General features: G+C 41.5%; 1 protein-coding gene across 4 annotated transcripts in view; it reads left to right on the top strand.

Moving 5' to 3' along the window:
* The window catches only part of LOC124147248 (alpha-mannosidase 2C1-like), a 59,024-nt gene that overhangs the window by 2,281 nt on the left and 32,450 nt on the right, over positions 1–24,293 (top strand). For 2 of the 4 annotated variants that reach the window (XM_048383473.1, XM_048383474.1), the window contains exons 2-12: positions 10,613–10,680; positions 10,983–11,081; positions 11,915–12,040; positions 12,232–12,355; positions 15,813–15,880; positions 17,226–17,403; positions 18,536–18,633; positions 19,404–19,495; positions 21,321–21,427; positions 23,393–23,503; positions 24,087–24,179. In XM_048383473.1, coding sequence (XP_048239430.1) covers positions 10,984–11,081; positions 11,915–12,040; positions 12,232–12,355; positions 15,813–15,880; positions 17,226–17,403; positions 18,536–18,633; positions 19,404–19,495; positions 21,321–21,427; positions 23,393–23,503; positions 24,087–24,179 — 1,095 coding nt within the window. In that variant the 5' untranslated portion in view covers positions 10,613–10,680; position 10,983. Of the gene's footprint in view, positions 1–4,563; positions 4,760–10,612; positions 10,681–10,982; positions 11,082–11,914; positions 12,041–12,231; positions 12,356–13,015; positions 13,078–15,812; positions 15,881–17,225; positions 17,404–18,535; positions 18,634–19,403; positions 19,496–21,320; positions 21,428–23,392; positions 23,504–24,086; positions 24,180–24,293 lie in introns of those variants that run through there. The other 2 variants (XM_048383475.1, XM_048383476.1) reach the window with 2 other exon arrangements.

Raw genomic sequence — 24,293 nt, 5'->3', positions numbered from 1 at the left:
CTGAACACTCTTGTCTGACTATTCTGAACACTCTTGTCTGACTATTCTGAACACTCTTGTCGGGCTATTCTGAACACTCTTGTCGGGCTGTTCTGAACACTCTTGTCGGGCTATTCTGAACACTCTTGTCGGGCTATTCTGAACGCTCTTGTCGGCTGTTCTGAACACTCTTGTCGGCTGTTCTGAACACTCTTGTCGGACTATTCTGAACACTCTTGTCGGACTATTCTGAACACTCTTGTCGGGCTATTCTGAACGCTCTTGTCTGACTATTCTGAACACTCTTGTCGGCTGTTCTGAACACTCTTGTCGGGCTATTCTGAACGCTCTTGTCTGACTATTCTGAACACTCTTGTCGGGCTATTCTGAACACTCTTGTCGGACTATTCTGAACACTCTTGTCGGCTGTTCTGAACGCTCTTGTCGGCTGTTCTGAACACTCTTGTCGGACTATTCTGAACACTCTTATCGGACTATTCTGAACACTCTTGTCGGACTATTCTGAACACTCTTGTCGGCTGTTCTGAACACTCTTGTCGGCTATTCTGAACACTCTTGTCGGCTGTTCTGAACACTCTTGTCGGACTATTCTGAACACTCTTGTCGGGCTATTCTGAACACTCTTGTCTGACTATTCTGAACACTCTTGTCGGGCTATTCTGAACACTCTTGTCGGGCTATTCTGAACACTCTTGTCGGCTGTTCTGAACGCTCTTGTCGGGCTCTTCTGAACGCTCTTGTCGGTCTGTTCTGAACACTCTTGTGGGGCTATTCTGAACACTCTTATCGGGCTATTTTGAACGCTCTTGTCGGGCTATCCTGAACACTCTTGTCAGGCTGTTCTTAACGCTCTTGTCAGTCTGTTCTAATCAATAGTTGGTGAGCTTTAAGAATTTTGTTGTGGCTGCAGTATCATTGATTCCCTGTGATACCTTTTGAGTTCTACATGTTCAATAAGTTACAAAACTCTGTTCCAGTATTTTCAACAAGCATGGCGGTACTGTTCCAGTATTTCACAAGGCGTCCAGATTAAAAGGAATAAATGCACATATGCTTTCAATTTCAGGAAGTATTTTTCCGAAAAATGAATAGATATCAATATAATGAAAACAAACGAACACACTGTTTATAGTGGAATACTATTATCTTAATATTCCAACATGTTTTCACTCAATGAATAGTGGGTTTGTAATCATTTCACACAAATTCCACATTCCATGCTCTTTTAACATTGTTTAACGGTGTTACTTTGCATTAGGAGTGAAAACGTTTCCTTTCACAAATTTTGTATACATCAACTAGAGTATTTGAGCTTATATTTCTTAACTGGCCATGTCAGGCGAAGTACGCAATTTAGTCCCATTATTATATACTGAACCGCAAAAGAAACCATGGATAGATATATGAGAAACCTTATTTGTCCAAACACTGTAAACATACTTTGAGACATATTAAAAAGATGAAACCTGGCAAAACTGATCATCAAGGTTGAAATTAAAGTGTCAAATGTTCTTAAAGTGGAACACAACTCTAGTCTCTGAGAAAATGGCATCACAAGTCAGTATCTCGTGTGTCCACCATGTGCATTGATGACTGCCGTGCAACGTTGATACATGGAATGGATGAGGAGGTTGATGAAGGCCATAGGCACTTGAGCCCACACTCTGAGGAACGACTGACGCAATTCAGCTGCAGTTGTCGGCCTTGGTCGGACGTCATTCAGCCTTCTTTGAATCTCGTCCCACAGGTGCTCAATTGGATTTAAATCGGGACTGAGGGCAGGCCACTGCATGGTTCTGATGCCATTTTGCTGGAGGAAGTCTCTTGTTGCCCCCACAGTGTGGGCACCGGTGTTATAATGCTGAAACTCGTGGTTGTGGCGACGTGCCAAATGAGGTATGGTGTGTGGTCTCAAGACATGATCAATGTACCGAGCTGCTGTGACACATTTGCCTCTCCCTGGACCGATGTTCCGGAAGACCACAGGGCCGACCCTCTGTGCAAGACCAATTCCACCCCACACCATGATGCTGGGACCACCCCACGAGTCTCTCTCAACAACACAAGCATCCGAATAACGTTCCCCTCTGCACCACCAGACTCTCTCTCTGACATCTGCTGTTGAGAGACAGTAAAGGCTCTCGTCTGAGATGCCAATGCTGATGCTGTGTTGCCCACTGAAGACGGTCACGGCGATGACATGGTGTCAGAATGGGTCTTCGGTGTGACCTGTGACAGTGGAGGTGTCTGCTCGTCAATCGTCGATGCACGGTGTCCGCCCTCATGTGTCACTGGTGTGTCCCCATGGTCTGTCGAGCAGTTTCCGCAGCTGTAACAAAGCGATCTTGAAGAAGCTGTCGCACAATCTGATGACCCTGACATTGGGTGGTGACCCTTGGTCTTCCACTTTGTGGTCAGTCATCTGTAGTGTTGGTGGTCTGGTACTGTTGCTGGAGCCTGTACATGGTCCTTACGTGGATTTGAAATGCATTGGCTACTTGCCTGGCGGTTTGTCCAGCTTGCAATCATCTAAGGGCTTGGTGTTGCTAATTTCTTGTCAATCTTGGCATGTGGTAGCAATTCAATAATGCATGAATGTTATCTGATCTGGGTGGATTTTTCTAGGGCAAGACATCGGGGAACGCATGTGCATTTCACTTTGCATGGAACTCACATGCATTGGCTGTTGCCGTGATGCATTTTGGTGATTGGTTATATTGTTTATCTGCTTTGTTTTTTTATCATCAAATTTCATTTTTGGTAATGTTAAATTTTAGAAACTTTGACAAAAATTACCCAGATATTTAAATTACAACTTTTCATGCAATGTTACTTGGGGTGACGTTTCTTTTGCGGTTCAGGATACTATCTGGTTATGAAAACATGTTCATTGTGTTTCTGGACTGTTTGTAATATATTATTTTATTTTATTTAAATTGTCATTCAATCTTGTTTACATTATTTTTGCAAAATCATGTGTGAAGTGATTGATAGATCACACACTCACAGTTATTTACAGCAACCATGGTCAGATTACCGCTATTGACGCCTTGAAACAATTGACGTCTGTAAATAATCGAGTCTGGACAAGACAATCCAGTGATTAATATCATGAGCATCGATCCATGCAATTGGGATCGATGACATGCATCAACCAAGTCAGCGAGCCTGACCACACGATCCCGTTAGTGGCCTCTTACGACAAGCATAGTCGCCTTTTACGGCAAACATGGGTTGCTGAAGACCTATTCTACCCCAGATCTTCACGGGTCTTCCAAGTTGTGATTTGCCTGGACTAACAGGTTTATGCATGGTCCAATCAAAATCATGTAATGAAATCGATATCCACTTTGTAAACAACATGGCAACTGCTAAAATGGCCAGTACCTTATATAGCTGTTTCCTGATTTCACTATGAAGCATGAACGGATGGCCTGTCAGTAATTTTGTTTGTAAATTGGCACAGTGATATTTGTTGATGAAATGATACTGTTTTCAGGTTTTTATTTAGCTGATATCATTTTTATGTTGAAAGTTTTGGTTATTTGCAATTATAATGTCCAAAAGAGTGCAATTTTTGGCCTATGTTTAACAAAAATGGCCCATAAATTTTGTAATCATGGAGCAAAAGGCCCATGAAGAAAAATTTGTTCCCCCAAATTTTGAAATGGGCAACTGACAAGTTAAGTAACAATGACAGACAGAACATATCTAGGAGCGCTATGCTCCTCCATGTCGGCCATGTCAAGTTTGTAATTACAGTAGTTTGTACAATTAGACTGCCCCAGTGGTCCAGTGGATAGAGTGTGTGCCAAAAGAGCAGACGGTTGGTGGTTCGATTCCTGACTTTGTCATATCAAAAGAAGTCAATCACTGCGGCGTTAAAAAAAAAAAAAAAAAAAAAAAAATCGTATCAAAAGACACAGTTCTCAACATTTAGGGGATTCAGAAAAAGGACTGTTTGGCTCCAGTCAGTATTCTGTATCTGAGTAGGGTATCCATGTTAATCTGTGGCATGGTATCTCAGTTGGCTAGCACTATCTAAGCTCACCACCCACCTACCCATGGATCGGGTGGTCAGGCTCACTGACTTGGTAATGCATGTCATTGATCTTAATTGCGTGGATCAATGCTCATGATGTCAATCAGTGGACTGTCTGGTCCAGACTTGATTAGATCCAGGCTGTTGTCATATAGTTTGAATATTGTTGAGTGTGGCGTTATACAACAAACAAAACAAAACACACAGACACACACAGACACAGACACACACAGACACACACACACACACACACACACACACACACACACACACACACACACACACACACACACACACACACACACACACACACACACACACACACACACACACACACACACAGAGTTGACCAGTTGACAAGAATTAACTTTGCAAGTGTAAAACTTAATATTGCTGTCTCATACTGACAGACAAGTTCCAGTTTGCAAACTGAGACACTTGAAGACTGACCCGGACTGATTTGCTGTCTGGATTAGCAAGGATTAGATAACCAGTAGAGAGGGTTATCATCACATGACCTTGAGCACCTCTGTGTGTGTGCAGCGGGTATATTGTTGCCAATGCATGTTTGAGTTACATTGAGTTACCGATGTGACCCACCTGAGGGATCCAGGACGTCTGGGCTCACAGCTGGCTTCATCTGAAGATCTCTGCAGCTGATATTGGATGGCTAGGTGTTCTTCAGTGCCAGAATAAGATCATTGTCGATATTCACGGGTTTGTACATACTACATTCTCCATCATACATGCATAGGTCTCCAGAGCCTTGGGGCTTATAACCACAATGTCAGGCAGTGGTCGGGTTCCCACAGTGTTCATGCATGGAAGAGGTGAGGTGAAATGGGGTTTAACGTCACGTTCAAAATTATTGTACTTTCATGTAGTGACGTGCATGTGTAAGTGTGAATATTATGCTACCCTATTTTTTATCCCAGGGATGAAATTCTCTAGGGTCATGATGATTCTCCTTAGTGAATTTGAACCCATACCAGTTTGTTTAATACTATCCTGTACTATACTTTAGAGTAAAACTTTCCCCGGGATAATATTTAGGTAGAATATAATCCTTGCTTACACATGCTTTTGTGTGTGTGTGTGTGTGTGTGTGTGTGTGTGTGTGTGTGTGTGTCTGTCTGTCTGTCTGTCTGTCTGTGTGTCTGTCTGTCCGTGGCTGCTTGTACTAGTCTGGACAAAGGCTGGTTTATAGTGGTAGCCTACTGAGACAAAGTAAACTGACTCCGAGTGCCAGGCAGGGTAAAAACAAGTACCATCTTTTTACGTTTTGGGGTAAGAATCTGCCCGGGGACCGAACTCTGGGCAGATGATCTATCCACTGGACCATGGAAGAGGTCACACAGAGTAGGGTCCATTTGATGTCCATGGGTTTTAACAGACTAAAGTCATTAGTACACATTTCACTACTGGACCACAATGCCATGCATTGGTCCTCATTGTACCTGCTTATTACAGGAAGTGAATTTATTATAAGTCAACTGGTTGGCCACAGTGGTTGCTGTTCTGAGTGTTGAATGTGCTTGTTGACCATGAGATAGCTGCTATTATAGAAAGAGTTTTACTAAATGCTAAATATTATGTCCTTTACACATACATATACTGTATTTGAAATGAGTGATGACTGTTTAAATCATTTAAGTTTTCGAAATTGCATGTAACATAACACACATTTCTATTCTTGTTCATCTTCCTGAGACAACGGAGTTATCTGACTCTAAAAGTCCAGTTTCCACCCATGCCGAAGGAGGCTGGAATTTCTAGGCTCATCTGTGGGATGACTTAATGCCTTGCTACATACTCCCCCGTCAACAGAAGGCACGTCCCAGGCCACATAGTAGGCTACTGAGACTTATTTTGCTCAAATTTAATATGAATGTGCTCAGCCCCACGTTGGGTGCCAATGTAGCGGCCATAAAATTTCCGAGTCCCGTGATGGGATTCAAACCATGGACCTTCTGATCAGAGGTCGGACGCCTTGTCCACATGACCAAAGAGGTTAACCCCGTCAGCAAGCTGACAAGGTAAGAATGTCATCTGTGGGATGACTCCACGCCCTGCTACACATATGAGAAAACAACAGACATTTCAGCATTTCTTTTCTGTTTTTCTGTCATTTACTGCTTGCGCATTCTGTTCCTTAACTCAACAGTATTAGTGTAGAGTATACACTGTTTTAATTGGTCAGTATGGTAGTTTGCATTTGGTGGAACAAAATAAATTGGACTTTATGATTTTGGTTTTTCTAAAGTCTTTTTGGATGGCAATCTATGAATCAAATATTTAAAAATGTATACCATATTTGACGTAATAAGCGCCCAGGGCGCTCTCAAAATTAGAAATAGGGGTCTGTTATTAGAACATTATTTTGGTGGAAAAAAACAGAGTTGAAAGATAAATTTCGTGGTTTATGCTGACAGCCTGAAGTACGACAGATATATTTTTCAAGAATTTAATTGCCCATAATTAAAGGTGCATATAACACATGAGTGCGTATTAAACGCGCATAAATAAGTTTTGTGTACATTGATCAATCGGAAGGGTTCTAATTGGATTTGTTCACTAACAAATATTAGAAAATATCGCAGTGGGTGCTTATCAGAGCGGGGCGCTTATTACGTCGAACACGGTAGCCTGATTTAGAAAGGCAAAGTTGGTGTCCTAAGGTTAAAATCTCTGTTGTGAATACTCCAGGACCTCAGGACTTCTTCACTTATTACAACAGTGTTGACATAGGTTAAATATTGCTGACTAAGGTTTTTTTTACTGAAGCATGTTATCTGTGACAGACAGTAGGTTGCAATGACTAGGTCATGAACAAGTAGAGGAAGGTTTTCAAGGTAAGCCAAGGATGAGTCCAGATTAACTACCTGGGTACCCGACACCCTATTACCTGGCCCTACCCAGGTACCCGCTCTAGGTCTCAAGATGTCAGATTGGGACTTGTTTTCCTGCAGCCCTGGTAAAACTATTTAGATGCATGTATAAAATGATCTGATCATGCTTACACTTAAGTTGACTGAAGCTTTATCTTTTAAAAGTCATAGGAATGTGGGCATAGTTCCAAACAAATTTAACATTTAACAGTATATCCTGTGTAACCATGGGTATGGGTAGCTATGTGGGTACCCAGGTCCTACTCAGTACCCACCTGACCTGAGTACCTGAGTTACCCATCCCAGCCCTAGATCAAGGACTCTATGAAAAGACACTTAATTAATACAATATTTTTTATTGGATCTTTAATTGTTTTTTGTAGGTTTACAAAACTGACTGACAAAAACAACATGAAATTAGAAAAATGAAATAAAATGACCTCTGACAATTATCTTTTTGGCTGAATCTGTTTTGCAATTAGATGAAATGAAAAAACGAACAAGATTGTATCACAGCTGTTTGTAAGAAATGGTAAATTTCGACAAAAGAAACAAATCAAATGTCTTTCAGTATCATTTCTCAGTCATGCCTCTGTGATGCTCTGTCAAACAAGATTGTTTTTCATTCATTAGCTGCAGTATTGATCTGGAACAGGCATTTCATTTTTTTATTTTTGACCACCTACATTGAATTGTAGGCTATAATTTTTGTAAACAAACTAATAAAAAATAAATGGCCTAAAGGGAACTATTTCAATAGTGGTAAGACTATTGTATCGTGAAAGTATGATGTGAACCTAGACCTTTTTACACCCTGTTGGGAATATTGCTGAGTCATCATTAAGAAGCAGACAAACTGCTGGATTTTTTTCATCATGTTGATGTCAAATCAAAGACACCATTGTCACTCACTAGTTGGTCTGGACCAGACTGACTGACATGTTCCTTGTGAAATGTTTGACTGCCATGTTCCTTGTGAAATGTTCCAGACTGTCACTAGTGTTCCTTGTGAAATGTTCCTGACTCCCATGTTCCTTGTGAAATGTTCTTGACTGACATGTTCCTTGTGAAATGTTCCAGACTGTCACTAGTGTTCCTTGTGAAATGTTCCTGACTCCCATGTTCCTTGTGAAATGTTCTTGACTGACATGTTCCTTGTGAAATTTTCCAGACTGTCACTAGTGTTCCTTGTGAAATGTTCCTGACTCCCATGTTCCTTGTGAAATGTTCTTGACTGACATGTTCCTTGTGAAATGTTCCTGCCTGCCATGTTCCTTGTGAAATGTTCCTGCCTGACATGTTCCTTGTGAAATATCCCTGACTGACATGTTCCTTGTGAAATGTTCCGGTCTGACATGTTCCTTGTGAAATGTTCCAGACTGACATGTTCCTTGTGAAATGTTCCAGACTGACATGTTCCTAGTGAAATATTCCAGTCTGACATGTTGCTTGTGAAATGTTCCGGCCTGACATGTTCCTTGTGAAATGTTCCAGACTGACATGTTCCTTGTGAAATGTTCCAGACTGACATGTTCCTTGTGTAATATCCCTGACTGACATGTTCCTTGTGAAATGTTCCAGACTGACATGTTCCTTGTGAAATGTTCCAGACTGACATGTTCCTTGTGAAATGTTCCAACCTGATATGTTCCTTGTGAAATGTTCCTGCCTGACATGTTCCTTGTGAAATATTCTTGGCTGACATGTTCCTTGTGAAATGTTCTTGACTGCCATGTTCCTTGTGAAATGTTCCTGCCTGACATGTTCCTTGTGAAATATTCTTGGCTGACATGTTCCTTGTGATATATTCTTGACTGCCATGTTCCTTGTGAAATGTTCCAGACTGACATGATCCTTGTGAAATGTTCCAGACTGACATGTTCCTTGTGAAATGTTCCAGACTGACATATTCCTTGTGTAATATCCCTGACTGACATGTTCCTTGTGAAATGTTCCAGACTGACATGTTCCTTGTGAAATGTTCCTCTCTGACATGCTCCTTGTGAAATGTTCCAACCTGACATGTTCCTTGTGAAATGTTCCTGACTGACATGTTCCTTGTGAAATGTTCCAGACTGACATGTTCCTTGTGAAAAGTTCCTGTCTGACATGCTCCTTGTGAAATGTTCCAACCTGACATGTTCCTTGTGAAATGTTCCTGCCTGACATGTTCCTTGTGAAATATTCTTGGCTGACATGTTCCTTGTGAAATGTTCTTGACTGACATGTTCCTTGTGAAATGTTCCAGACTGACATGTTCCTTGTGAAATGTTCCAGACTGACATGTTCCTGCCTGACATGTTCCTTGTGAAATGTTCCAGACTGACATATTCCTTGTGTAATATCCCTGACTGACATGTTCCTTGTGAAATGTTCCAGACTGACATGTTCCTTGTGAAATGTTCCTGTCTGACATGCTCCTTGTGAAATGTTCCAACCTGACATGTTCCTTGTGAAATGTTCCTGACTGACATGTTCCTTGTGAAATGTTCCAGACTGACATGTTCCTTTTGAAAAGTTCCTGTCTGACATGCTCCTTGTGAAATGTTCCAACCTGACATGTTCCTTGTGAAATGTTCCTGCCTGACATGTTCCTTGTGAAATATTCTTGGCTGACATGTTCCTTGTGAAATGTTCCAGACTGACATGTTCCTTGTGAAATGTTCCAGACTGACATGTTCCTTGTGAAATGTTCCTGCCTGACATGTTCCTTGTGAAATATTCTTGGCTGACATGTTCCTTGTGAAATGTTCTTGACTGCCATGTTCCTTGTGAAATGTTCCTGAGTGACATGTTCCTTGTGAAATGTTCCAGACTGACATGTTCCTTGTGAAATGTTCCAGACTGACATGTTCTTTGTGTAATATCCCTGACTGACATGTTCCTTGTGAAATGTTCCTGACTGACATGTTCCTTGTGAAATGTTCGAGACTGACATGTTCCTTGTGAAATGTTCCAGACTGACATGTTCCTTGTGAAATGTTCCTGACTGACATGTTCCTTGTGAAATATCCCTGACTGACATGTTCCTTGTGAAATGGTCCTGACTGACATGTACCTTGTGAAATGTTCAAGACTGCCATGTTCCTTGTGAAATGTTCCAGACTGAAATGTTCCTTGTGAAATGTTCCAGACTGACATGTTCCTTGTGAAATGTTCCAGACTGACATGTTCCTTGTGAAATGTTAACATGTTCCGTGGTGTTTATATCACTACTCAAGCAATTTGTTTTTGTGTTTGTTTCCATAATTTGAAAATGAATTGGCCATGCACACGAACGAACTACTGTTACCTGATTGGCCGATAAAAGAAAGGGCGGGGCTTGTTTTGCATTGCATTACACAGCATGCAGACCATTTTTTATGACTTAATACCTCCATAAATGCAAACAAATTGAAGCGAATTTCTGAACATGATGAATTGACACAAATTGCAAGATCCAAGCTGAATAAATAATGTGTCTCACAAATTTGAGGTACATTCCTGAAAGGAGAATCAACTTAAAATAAAATTAACAAATAAATCAACAAATTACAAAAACATGGCAGTAAAATTATCAAAATTCTGCAGCTAAAATTGCAAAGTTCTGTGGTAAAAACATAACCATTTCCCCCTCAAACATATATACAAACTGGTTTTATTTCTTTAAAAGATTTTAACCTCTTGCATTTACACGTTTCAGGTTTGACATCTCAATCAGCTGATAATACTGATAATAATCAGCTGATAATACCCCAACAACATTTCAAAGTGAGATTTATTTATTTCAAATTTTGTTTTATTGTAAGATTCATATTTAGTTTGTTTGAATGACATGTTATATGTTTGAGATCATTTGTGTGCAAAATTCAATAGATAAGCTTGAAAATAAATAAAATTAGTGTATTGATTGATAAAAAGAGGCAAATGCAATAAGTCACATGTTCTGCAAATATTTCCGCGGAATTGCAGAACTCATGGACTGTGGAGTACAAAAACTGCCTATTCAGGTTTAGTTGTTAGATATATGAAAATTGAAGTTACACATTCGCATGTCTGTCGCTGTGTTCCAGAATGGATCATGCAGTGTTCAAGCATCGGAGGACTACTCTGGAGAGAGCTGAGAAGTTCATATCTCCTACCTACTTCACTGATGTCAACTTGAGGGGAAAGTGAGTAGGGTGATTTATTTTCGCTTTCAGGTTTATGAATTAGGTGACCAGAACCAAAAGACACTGTCGGAAAAGTGAAATAGTCACATTTTTAAAAATTTGTTTTTATTTGCCTGACCATAATGTTTTTGATGGATTTGAAAAATAAGAAGATACAAATACAAAGATCTTATGATTGTAACTGTAGTCGTTTAAGATCATAATGGAATACTGTGATAGCCGTGATGGCAGCCATATTGAAAATGCAGGGATGGACTTGTATTTTGTTTTCATGATATAGAACAGACAATTTATCTGTTGTATTCAGACTAGATTATTTTATTTTATTTTATTTTTGTTTTCTGCTGAAGCAAACAAAGTTATAGGGGTGGTGGGGTAGCCAAGTGATTAAGGCGTTCCCTCATCACGCTGAAGACCCGGGGCCGATTCCCCACATGGGTATAATGTGCGAAGCCCATTTCTAAAGTGCCCGCCATGCTATTGCTGGAATATTACTAAAACTGTCGTAAAACCATACTCACTCACACACTCACACAATGTAATGTAGATGACCTTGGTCTGTGATGACTACAAAGTACTGGGATGCTTGTCGTAAGAGGCGACTAACGGGATCTGGTGGTCAGGCTCGCTGACTTGGTTGATGCATGTCATCGTATCCCAATCACTGGATTGTCTGGTCCTGACTTGATTATTTACAGGCCGCTGTCATATAGCTGGAATATTGCAGAGTGTGGCGTTAAACAACAAACAAACAAAACAAAGTACTGGGTATGAGCAGATCGTTTGAAGATCATGAACAAAACAAAATATATAATTATTTCCTCCAATTCCAGACTCTACCCAAAGAAAACAGCACTGACAAAGATCCTCCATTATGCTACGGCTGAAAGGATTCCATATGAAAAGGCTGTTAAAGAAAAGTACATGCCAGCAAAAGTTGGAGAATCATTTGGACCAACGTAAGTTCAGGTTGTTTACAAAGCATGTCAAGAAATAACACCAACTGTATTCGCGTATTAAGTATCTTTACTGCTAGATCTAAATTTAACTTCCTTTATGGTTTCGATAAAGACTTCTGTGTGTCAATGTTCTGAACATCACTCTCTACTGTAAAGGGATAATGTACACATACACTGTATGTTGTGTGCAGATGGTCGACACACTGGTTCCGCCTGGAGATGGAGGCTCCGACAGAGTGGGAGGGGGAGGAAGTGAGGCTTGTGTGGAACTCCCACACCGAGGCTCTTGTGTGGGTGGATGGCAAACCAGTACAGGTGAGAATAGAGACTTGACTCCCACACCGAGGCTCTTGTGTGGATGGATGGCAAACCAGTACAGGTGAGAATAGAGACATGACTCCCACACCGAGGAGGCTCTTGTGTGGGTGGATGGCAAACCAGTACAGGTGAGAATAGAGACATGACTCCCACGCCGAGGAGGCTCTTGTGTGGGTGGATGGCAAACCAGTACAGGTGAGAATAGAGACTTGACTCCCACACCGAGGCTCTTGTGCGGGTGGATGGCAAACCAGTACAGGTAAGAATAGAGACATGACTCCCAGAATGAGGCTCTTGTGTGGGTGGATGGCAAACCAGTACAGGTGAGAATAGAGACTTGACTCCCACACCGAGGAGGCTCTTGTGTGGGTGGATGGCAAACCAGTACAGGTGAGAATAGAGACTTGACTCCCACACCGAGGCTCTTGTGTGGATGGATGGCAAACCAGTACAGGTGAGAATAGAGACTTGACTCCCACACTGAGGAGGCTCTTGTGTGGGTGGATGGCAAACCAGTACAGGTGAGAATAGAGACATGACTCCCACGCCGAGGAGGCTCTTGTGTGGGTGGATGGCAAACCAGTACAGGTGAGAATAGAGACATGACTCCCACGCCGAGGAGGCTCTTGTGTGGGTGGATGGCAAACCAGTACAGGTGAGAATAGAGACTTGACTCCCACACCGAGGCTCTTGTGCGGGTGGATGGCAAACCAGTACAGGTGAGAATAGAGACATGACTCCCACACCGAGGCTCTTGTGTGGGTGGATGGCAAACCAGTACAGGTGAGAATAGAGACTTGAATCCCACACTGAGGAGGCTCTTGTGTGGGTGGATGGCAAACCAGTACAGGTGAGAATAGAGACATGACTCTCACACCGAGAAGGCTCTTGTGTGGGTGGATGGCAAACCAGTACAGGTGAGAATAGAGACTTTACTCCCACACCGAGAAGGCTCTTGTGTGGGTGGATGGCAAACCAGTACAGGTGAGAATAGAGACTTGACTCCCACACCGAGGCTCTTGTGTGGGTGGATGGCACACCAGTACAGGTAAGAATAGAGACTTGACTCCCACACCGAGGCTCTTGTGTGGGTGGATGGCACACCAGTACAGGTGAGAATAGAGACTTGACTCCCACACCGAGGCTCTTGTGTGGGTGGATGGCACACCTGTACAGGTGAGAATAGAGACTTGACTCCCACACCGAGGCTCTTGTGTGGGTGGATGGCACACCTGTACAGGTGAGAATAGAGACTTGACTCCCACACCGAGGCTCTTGTGTGGGTGGATGGCAAACCTGTACAGGTGAGAATAGAGACATGACTCCCACACCGAGGCTCTTGTGTGGGTGGATGGCAAACCAGTACAGGTGAGAATAGAGACATGACTCCCACACCGAGGCTCTTGTGTGGGTGGATGGCAAACCAGTACAGGTGAGAATAGAGACTTGAATCCCACACTGAGGAGGCTCTTGTGTGGGTGGATGGCAAACCAGTACAGGTGAGAATAGAGACATGACTCTCACACCGAGAAGGCTCTTGTGTGGGTGGATGGCAAACCAGTACAGGTGAGAATAGAGACTTTACTCCCACACCGAGAAGGCTCTTGTGTGGGTGGATGGCAAACCAGTACAGGTGAGAATAGAGACTTGACTCCCACACCGAGGCTCTTGTGTGGGTGGATGGCACACCAGTACAGGTAAGAATAGAGACTTGACTCCCACACCGAGGCTCTTGTGTGGGTGGATGGCAAACCAGTACAGGTAAGAATAGAGACTTTACTCCCACACCGAGAAGGCTCTTGTGTGGGTGGATGGCAAACCAGTACAGGTGAGAATAGTGACTTGACTCCCACACCGAGGCTCTTGTGTGGGTGGATGGCAAACCAGTACAGGTGAGAATAGAGACTTGACTCCCACACCGAGGCTCTTGTGTGGGTGGATGGCACACCTGTACAGGTGAGAATAGAGACTTGACTCCTACACCGAGGCTCTTGTGTGGGTGGATGGCACACCTGTACAGGTGAGAATAGAGACTTGACTCCCACACCGAGGCTCTTGTGTGGGTGGATGGCAAACCTGTACAGGTGAGAATAGAGACATGACTCCCACACCGAGGCTCTTGTGTGGGTGGATGGCAAACCTGTACAGGTGAGAATAGAGACTTGAATCCCACACCGAGGCTCTTGTGTGGGTGGATGGCAAACCTGTACAGGTGAGAATAGAGACTTGACTCCCACACCGAGGCTCTTGTGTGGATGGATGGCAAACCAGTACAGGTGAGAATAGAGACTTGACTCCCACACCGAGGCTCTTGTGTGGGTGGATGGCAAACCTGTACAGGTGAAAATAGAGACATGACTCCCACACCGAGGCTCTTGTGTGGGTGGATGGCAAACCAGTACAGGTGAGAATAGAGACTTTACTCCCACACTGAGGAGGCTCTTGTGTGGGTGGATGGCAAACCAGTACAGGTGAGAATAGAGACTTGACTCCCACACAGAGGCTCTTCTCCCATGCTAAGTTTTGCAGAATTACACAGCGGACACTTCTTCTTAACTGATGAAAGAATACCGTATTTGACGTAATAAGCGCCCGGGGCGCTCTCAAAATTAGAAATAGGGGGCTCTTATTAGAATATTATTTTGGTGGAAAAAAAACAGAGTTGAAAGATAAAGTTCATGGTTTATGCTGATAGCCTGAAATGTTTATATACGACAGATATATTTTTCCAGAATTTAATTGCCCATAATTGAGGGTGCATATTACACACGAGTGCGTATTATACATGAATAAATAGCTCTCGTGGATTGGGATTGTTCACTTGCCAATACATTAGCAAATATCGCTGTGGGCGCTTATTAGAGCGGGGCGCTTATTACGTCGAATACGGTACAAACATTTCATGGCAGAACTTGACTTTGAAATAATTTGTTTTAATTTGAATTTGAAAGAAAGACCTTAAAGAAGCCTGTTAGGTCCTGTTTTGAGAGATGTGTTTTGTTTGTTTGTTTATTTGTTGTTTAACGCCGCACTCAGCAATATTCCAGCTATATGACGGCGGTCTGTAAATAATCGAGTCTGGACCAGACAAACTAGTGATTGTCGTCATACACATTGATCCACGCAATTGGGATCGATGACATGCATCAACCAAGTCAGAGAGTCTGACCACCCGATCCCGCTAGTCGCCTCTTTAGACAAGCGAGTCGTCTTTTACAGCAAGCATGGGTTGCTGAAGACGTATTCTACCCCAATATCTTCACGGGTTTTGAGAGATGTGAAATCCCAAATGATGATGACCGCCAATTTTGCCCTTTGAAACTCAGTTTTTCAGTTGTTGTTCGATTTGTTGTTAGATGAATGTAGGGTGTTTGGTAGGTGCATGTTAGACTTCCACTTGACATTATGATCCTCAAGTACCAAGTTGCCATGACAAGATGGTGATCATCCACAGGGCTTGAGTGGAGAGACAAACCGACATGACTACATCCTGACTCGGAAGATGAAGAAGAAACACAACAAGTGAGTGTTTCAGTTACGTTACAAGCATAATGATACGGAGATACAGACCGGTTAGTGAAGGTAGCATATGTCCAGGTAGTAGGGTTGGGACGAGTCAAAATCTCCTACCCGGGTACCCACCCCCCTATTACCCGACCCTACCTGGGTACCCGCTTTAGGTCTCACGAGACCGCCTCCGTGGTCTAGTGGTAGAGCGTCCACCTGGAGAGCGGAAGGTCCGGGTTTCGATCCCTGGCCGCGTCATACCAAAAGACGTTAAAATATGGTACTTGTTGTTACCCTGTCTGGCGCTCGGCATTAAGGGGCTAAAACAAGGACTGGTCGGCTCGGAGTCAGTATACTGTGTCTGAGTGGGGTATTCATGTTAAGCTGCGGCATGGTATCTCAGTGAGCTAGCACTATAAATCGGCATCAGTCCGGACTAGTACAAGCAGCTATATAAGTGCAATAATCTTGGACGCGACGTTAAACCCAATTTCACCTCACCTAGGTCTCACGACATAGGTACAAAATGTCCGATTGGGAATAGTTTGACCGTACTCATGTCAAAATGTATTTAGATACAGGTATAAAACGATCTGATCATGCACACACTGAAAATGACCGATTTTTTTTGTCTTAATGGAAACATATAAAGTCAGAAGGAATGTGTGCATTGTCAGAAAGACATTTGTCACTTATAGTGTAACCATTGAGTTCTAGATCATTTTTGCCATTAAGCAACAATCACTTGACTGACCACGGGTCCAGCTAGTCCTGTGGGTGCCCAGGTCCTACTCGATACCCACCCGACCCGAGTACCCATCCCAGCTCTACCAGGTAGCTCGTATATTTGTTCCTTTACTGGGGGGACTATTTGAAAATTAACAAAATAAAACTAATCTGTTACTAAAATGCTGGAAAAAATTGGCCTAAGGTTTTTTAAGTCACACGACTGTTCACTGTACATGTTGTATATTGTGAAAAGTTCTGTTTTGTGGGTCCTCGTTTTAAAAAAACCACATGTTTATTTGTAATATCTCTGACTGAAATAATAATTTGTCTCAAGCAAAACTTGGCCTTGCTGACTCACTTATTGTAAGTATTGGAACATTTTCTTAAGTGATCAGTTAATCAGTCTCTATGGCCACTATCTGTCTGTCTTTGTTACACATCCAGGAGAATGTCACATTTGACTTTACACAAACTGGTTATAACATGTATTGAAGGCTTCTGCTGTTTCTGATATATTTTTTTGTAGATATACAGTGTACGTCGAGATGGCCTGTAATGACATCCTGTGTGCATCCTGGGTGACGAGTGTGGTACCTACATCCCTCTGTTTTTCTACTATATTGTGTTGCAGGTACACAGTGTACATCGAGATGGCCTGTAATGGCATCCTGGGTGTTGGGTGCGGTGGTATGATCCAGCCAACTGACCCCAACAGGACCTTCACACTGTCCACAGCAGAGATCGCAGTGTTTGACCGCAAGGTCTATGACCTCCTACTGGACATTAAGATCCTTTATGAGATGGCTAAGGTAAAACGCCATTGTGGATACAGGACTTCATGTCTCTCTGATAAAATTAAATCAACACCAAAACACCCCCAGTAATCTGAAAACCACTAATTTTATATACCCCCAGTGCAAAGGGTTAGAACTAAACTCAAAAGCTTCAATTTCACTAGCTTGGCGAAGAGAAAAAATGCTCATGTAATGTTAAAACAATGGGGAAAAAAGGAAATTTGTTCCCGCCCACATGAATTTGAACCAGCTGGCTAGTGTTTATTTCTAACCCTGAATGGAAACATAACATCTTGACAAAATAATCTGCATTCACACAGAGGTGAAACATGTCTGTTGAAAAAAAAATAATGAGGTTGTGGTGGATTGGGAGTTTCTAGGGGCCAACCCTAATTTTCCTATCTAACCTAGGGTCCAACTAGGGTCTGGCAGGGGCATGGTGCATCTGACCTTATGCTGAGCACTTTGTCAGGCATCAGTTGTCTCCTTGTAGGCCTTATCTCGTATTAGGCCCCAAAATAATTGAAGTGGTTCCGATTACCGTATTTGATGTAATAGGCGCCTAGCTCTGATAAGCACCTATGTCGATATTTGCTAATATATTAGCTAGTGAACAATCCCAATTAGCACTCCTTGATCAATGTACACAAGACTTATATATTCGTGTGTAATATGCACTCGTGTGTTATATGCACCCTTAATTATGGGCAATTAAATTCTGGAAAAATATATTTGTCATATATCAACATTTCTGGGTGTCAGCATAAGCCACGAAATTTACAATCTTTCAACTCTGTTTTTTTTCCACCCAAATAAAATTCTAATAAGAGCCCCCTATTTCTAATTTTGAGACCTCCCTTGGCGCTTTTTACGTCGAATATGGTATGTTTTATTTTAAACAGTCTAGGTAACTAGTTTTGATTGTTTGTATTTTTAGATGTATTTTAGAAGTATTTTCAAGTGTGCTATTTGTTTTATCATGAACAGAAAAAAGTCAGGGTAGGTCGGGTAGTCGGAACCACAACACTTTTGAAAGCCTTGTGCACATCTTTGACAGCATATTCCTGACTGATTTCAAGATGGCAACCACAGCAGCCATCTTGAAAAATACAACTCATTCCCTCTTGAATCTGTGTTTTACCTGAAGGAGATCCCTGAGAAGAGGGAGCGTAGTTACCAGGCGCTGTACACCGTCAACAGCATCATCAACATGTGTGACACCGCCGACAGATCAACATACAAAAAGTAGGTTGCTTCATCGTTGTAAAGATCCCAAAAAATTATTTTTGTTAAAGATGTTTTCGTTAATTAAGGAAGGATGGACTTACAGAATACATCCTCAGTATTTATTCAATGTGATGCTATACTGTCTTTATCAAGCAAGTGACTTGGTTCCTGGATGAAAGTATGCCTACTAATATGACAGAGTTCCCGCTGGCTTTTGGATTGGCAACACTAAAAATTACCAGTCCCCTCCTCATTTTTGTCAGTCCCAACTTTCAACAATTAAAAAAACGTATAAAAAGTATCTGGTTTTAATTCATTTCACATGAGGTGAGGTGAGGTGAAATTGGGTTTAACGTCGCGTCTAAGATTATTGCACTTATATAGTGATGTGCATGCACGTGTTTGCGTGGCTGCTTTTACTAGTCGGGACTGATGCCAATTTATAGTGCTAGCTCACTGAGATACCATGCAGCAGTTTAACATGAATACCCCACTCAGACACAGTATACTGACTCCGAGCCGACCAGTCCTTGTTTTAGCCCCTTAATGCCGAGCGCCAGACAGGGTAACAACAAGTACCATATTTTAATGTCTATTGGTATGACGCGACCGGGGTTCGAACCCCGGACCTTCCGCTCTCCGGGCGGACGCTCTACCACAAGACCACGGAGGCGGCTCATTTCACATGAGATCATCTCTGAAGTAACTTAGTTAGATCTGCACATCACTGCAACGTCTAAGCAATGGTCATGTCAGAGTACTTGAGTCATGCTGAAGTGTGTGTTTAGATGCAGGGAGGTTGCCCAAGCGTTCTTGAAGCAGAGAAATGGAGAGAGCCAACATGTCATTCACGCAATGGGACATGCTCACATTGACTCCGGTGAGATGACAGTGTCAAATACCGTATTCGCCATAATAAGCCCCCTGCCCGAATAGGCATCCTGACCAACTTCTAGTCCAGACCGATCTGTTGGTACTTTTTATAAGCGCCCCCATATAAGACCGACAATTTACATGACTGTCCACATATTCTTGTTTACATTGCACATTTTTAACTCAATTCAGCAGTAGGGGTATATAACTGCCCAGTAACTGTTATAAAAAATGTTTCAGTTTCATCTAAAGTTGGTCTAACTTTGTTCCCAGTTGCCCAATGTCTATGGTTTTAACTAGCATCACCTTTGGTCAATTTTCTTTGTGCCAAGGGTGCTTATTACGGCGAATACTGTAATTATCTTTGTGGACACCTTTGGATATTCATGATAGACTAGCTGCAAGTGTGTAAAAACATATTATTGCTTAATCACATTCAAAGCATGTAGAGCAATTAAAAGAAATTAGTACTTGCCTGCCAATCCAAACATTAAGTATAATTCTGACTTGTGATGTGTTATTGTCAGGCCGCCAATTTTTTAGTAGTTGTTTCCAAAACCGAACGACATAAACAGATACTACCAAAAATATAAAACAACTTTGGAAAATTTAGGGGGCAGACCCTGTTTTGCAAGCAGGTATTGTTCCACAAATTTGTACTGCAAAGTGCTATGATTTATGGTTGTCGGAGGACATCAGGGGTATTTCGAAATGACAACATCCGATGAGCTTCCACCGTTCTTTTTGTCTGATTATTTAGGCTGAAGAAATTAATTAACATGCGCCCTTTTTCGAAATCTTCATACATCACGGATAACCAATCAGTGTTAAAAAATGCGTAAAACAGATATTGCCTCGAAGTTTATTTACGCTGTCCTTATAGACGGTAGCCCAGTCTCTTTTCACGCTCAGTTGCTTTAGCAAGCAAATCGACTCACGGCAGCTAGTGAGCCCTAGCGGCCAGTGTCAGACAGCCGAGAAGAAGCCAGAGATTAGTGCCCCTTTTACCTTCTTGCGCCGCACAGGCAGCGTGGTTTGGGTATTTCCCAGGAAGCTGAGAATGAAAATCGAGTGCACACTGATCCATTGAAGGGGAATAGTGGTATTGTGCAATGAACATTTACTTGGTACATGTAAATGGAATTAGGCGTGTTAGAAATGCACATATAATTATTCACAAACTGTCGTGGCTCCTGAAGCTTCACAAGTAGGAAGACCCCTTTCAACACACAGGCTGACGTTCCATCTCCTAGACTTTTGCTGCAAATATTTGTGAACCATCGACTAGCAATACTTACGGTCAATAGTTTGTTCTTAGAAGATGGAACATTTTTTTCATTCAATAGATAAAGTATTTGATAGAATGTTTACCATCTACATTTAATTTTGGATTAAAACTGTAAACCAGATAATAAAAAAAGTAAAAGGCCCTATAACTGCTTATCGTATATAATATCATTATCCATACTAGCAGATAAAAAACTGTATATTTTCTATGTAGAGGTTACTAATGTAGATTTGACACCTGTAAATTTCATCAACACAATAAATTTCAATGTTTATCAAGTAAGTTCATATATTTAAATTAGCTAATGGTCGGTTGTGTCAAAGAAGTGCTTTCAAATGTATATATTTTTATATTATATTTTCTGCTAATGTAGTCATCAGCCAAATAATGATGATAACATAGATTCAATATCACTGGCAGACCAATCAAAATACTGGATTCTGAACATCATATTGGTTCAGATGCCATTGCTGTACATTGTTTTGATCTAATGTTGTACATATGCATGACTTTTGGTGTGGATGGTGCCTCTCACTGTGTGTAGCTTGGTTGTGGCCGTATGCTGAGACTGTCAGGAAGTGCGCTCGCAGTTGGAGCTGCACGGTCAAGCTGATGGAGGAATATGATTGGTTCACATTTACATGTTCTCAGGTAGGGAAATAGTTCACACTTACATGTCTCAGGTAGGGAAATAGTTTACATTTACATGTTCTCAGGTAGGGAAATAGTTTACATTTACATGTTCTCGGGTAGGGAAATAGTTTACATTTACATGTTCTCAGGTAGGGAAATAGTTTACATTTACATGTTCTCGGGTAGGGAAATAGTTTACATTTACATGTTTTCAAGTAAGGAAATAGTTCACATTTACATGTTCTCAGGTAGGGAAATAGTTCACACTTACATGTCCTCAGGTAGGGAAATAGTTCACACTTACATGTTCTCAGGTAGGGAAATAGTTCACATTTACATGTTCTCAGATAGGGAAGAGTTCACATTTAGATGTTCTCAGGTAGGGAAATAGTTCACATTTACATGTTCTCAGGTAGGGAAATATTCACACTTACATGTCCTCAAGTAGGGAAATAGTTCACACTTACATGTTCTCAAGTAGGGAAACAGTTTACATTTACATGTTCTCAGGTAGGGAAGAGTTCACATTTAGATGTTCTCAGGTAGGGAAATAGTTCACATTTACATGTTCTCAGATAGGGAAGAGTTCACATTTAGATGTTCTCAGATAGGGAAGAGTTCACATTTACGGACAAGTTCTCAAGTAGGGAAATAGTTTACATTTAGATGTTCTCAGGTAGGGAAATAGTTTACATTTACATGTTCTCAGGTAGGGAAATAGTTTACATTTACATGTTCTCAGGTAGGGAAATAGTTCACACTTACATGTCCTCAGGTAGGGAAAAAGTTTACATTTACATGTTCTCAAGTAGGGAAATAGTTCACACTTACATGTCCTCAGGTAGGGAAATAGTTACATTTACATGTTTTCAAGTAAGGAAATAGTTCACATTTACATGTTCTCAGGTAGGGAAATAGTTCACACTTACATGTCCTCAGGTAGGGAAATAGTTCACATTTACATGTTCTCAGGTAGGGAAATAGTTCACACTTACATGTCCTCAGGTAGGGAAATAGTTCACATTTACATGTTCTCAGGTAGGGAAGAGTTCACATTTAGATGTTCTCAGGTAGGGAAATAGTTCACATTTACATGTTCTCAGGTAGGGAGATAGTTCACACTTACATGTCCTCAGGTAGGGAAATAGTTCACACTTACATGTTCTCAGGTAGGGAGATAGTTCACACTTACATGTCCTCAGGTAGGGAGATAGTTCACACTTACATGTTCTCAGGTAGGGAGATAGTTCACACTTACATGTTCTCAGGTAGGGAAATAGTTTACATTTACATGTTCTCAAGTAGGGAAATAGTTCACACTTACATGTTCTCAGGTAGGGAGATAGTTCACACTTACATGTTCTCAAGTAGGGAAATAGTTCACACTTACATGTTCTCAGGTAGGGAGATAGTTCACACTTACATGTTCTCAAGTAGGGAAACAGTTTACATTTACATGTTCTCAGGTAGGGAAGAGTTCACATTTAGATGTTCTCAGGTAGGGAAATAGTTCACATTTACATGTTCTCAGATAGGGAAATAGTTCACATTTACATGTTCTCAGGTAGGGAAGAGTTCACATTTACAAGTTTTCAAGTAGGGAAATAGTTCACATTTACATGTTCTCAGGTAGGGAAGAGTTAAAATTTACATGTTCTCAGGTAGGGAAATACTTCACAAATGGGACACAACCCAAAAAAGTACAAGAATTTGTATTTTACTAAGAAAGTGTTATCCCAAATATAACATTTGTTGAATATAGGGTTTTTTTCCAGGACATTTCAGTCTGTCCAACAATTAATTTATCTTTCAGCGGTAAAACCTGATGACAATTTTTTCTCTCCATGTTTTCTGGAACCAATTATTTTGGCCCACCCCCAGAATATCAAATGGGCAGCAGCTAATAAAACCTAATGTTAGTGTTATAGTCTTGTGGAAGTGTGTGTGGTATTTAAAGGCACATTCTGCCCTCCCGTGTGGCAGGCCCAGCAATTCCAGTGGGTGAAGGACCACTACCCCAGCCTGTACAGCAAGATACAACACTTCGTCAAGGCAGGCAGGTTCATACCCGTCGGAGGCTCCTGGGTAGAGATGGTGAGTAACTAGGGCTCACACAGCCTTGTAATGCCTTGAATTTAACAGTCCGGCTTTGAAATGGCCTAAAATTTATCATCCCAGCTTTGAAAATGCCTCGATGTGGCCTTGAATTGAACAATCCGGCCTTGAAAATGCCTAAAATGTGATAAAATGCCTTAAAATTGACTTGAATTTAGGAGTCTGTCCTTAAAATGGCCTTATATTTATCATCCCAACATTGAAAATGCCTTAAATTTGACAATTATGGTTAAGTTTGCTGTTCAATAAATATTTAATTTTCCTCCAATAATGCTAGATGATATCATTTGGCAAAAGATTAACCTGTAGCTTGGGCAATAAACAATATGGAAACACTGATATGGAGACATCAATATTTGTGTAACTATTTTGTTAATGAAAGAAAATAACATTAACTTAATAAATATGTTTTAGAAGCACTCTTTGGTTTTATTCTTTGCCTTGACGAGTGTGATCATTGCCAAAAAGCCTTAAAAAGGCCCTAAATATGTATTAAAAGACCTTTTAAAGGCCTTAAAATTTGGTTTTGTATGAACCCGTCCAAGTACAATTGCTCTTTCAGGATGGCCTTATTCCTAGTGGGGAGGCTTTTATTCGTCAGTTCCTCTACGGTCAGCGGTACTTCCAGAAGGAGTTCGGTGTCACCTGCTCAGAGGTGGGCGATGTCAATGACATTTTATGTCATGGAGATGAGACCATTTTTTTTCTATATGTGTATTAACAATAGATTTAGAATTACGAGGAAATGTAGAAATTTTGTCTAAAAGTA

This window comes from Haliotis rufescens, unplaced genomic scaffold (assembly GCF_023055435.1).
Source record: "Haliotis rufescens isolate VD_foot unplaced genomic scaffold, xgHalRufe1.0.p SCAF_49, whole genome shotgun sequence".
Taxonomy (NCBI): Eukaryota; Metazoa; Mollusca; class Gastropoda; order Lepetellida; family Haliotidae; genus Haliotis; species Haliotis rufescens.
This window is presented reverse-complemented; position numbering and strand designations above follow the sequence as displayed.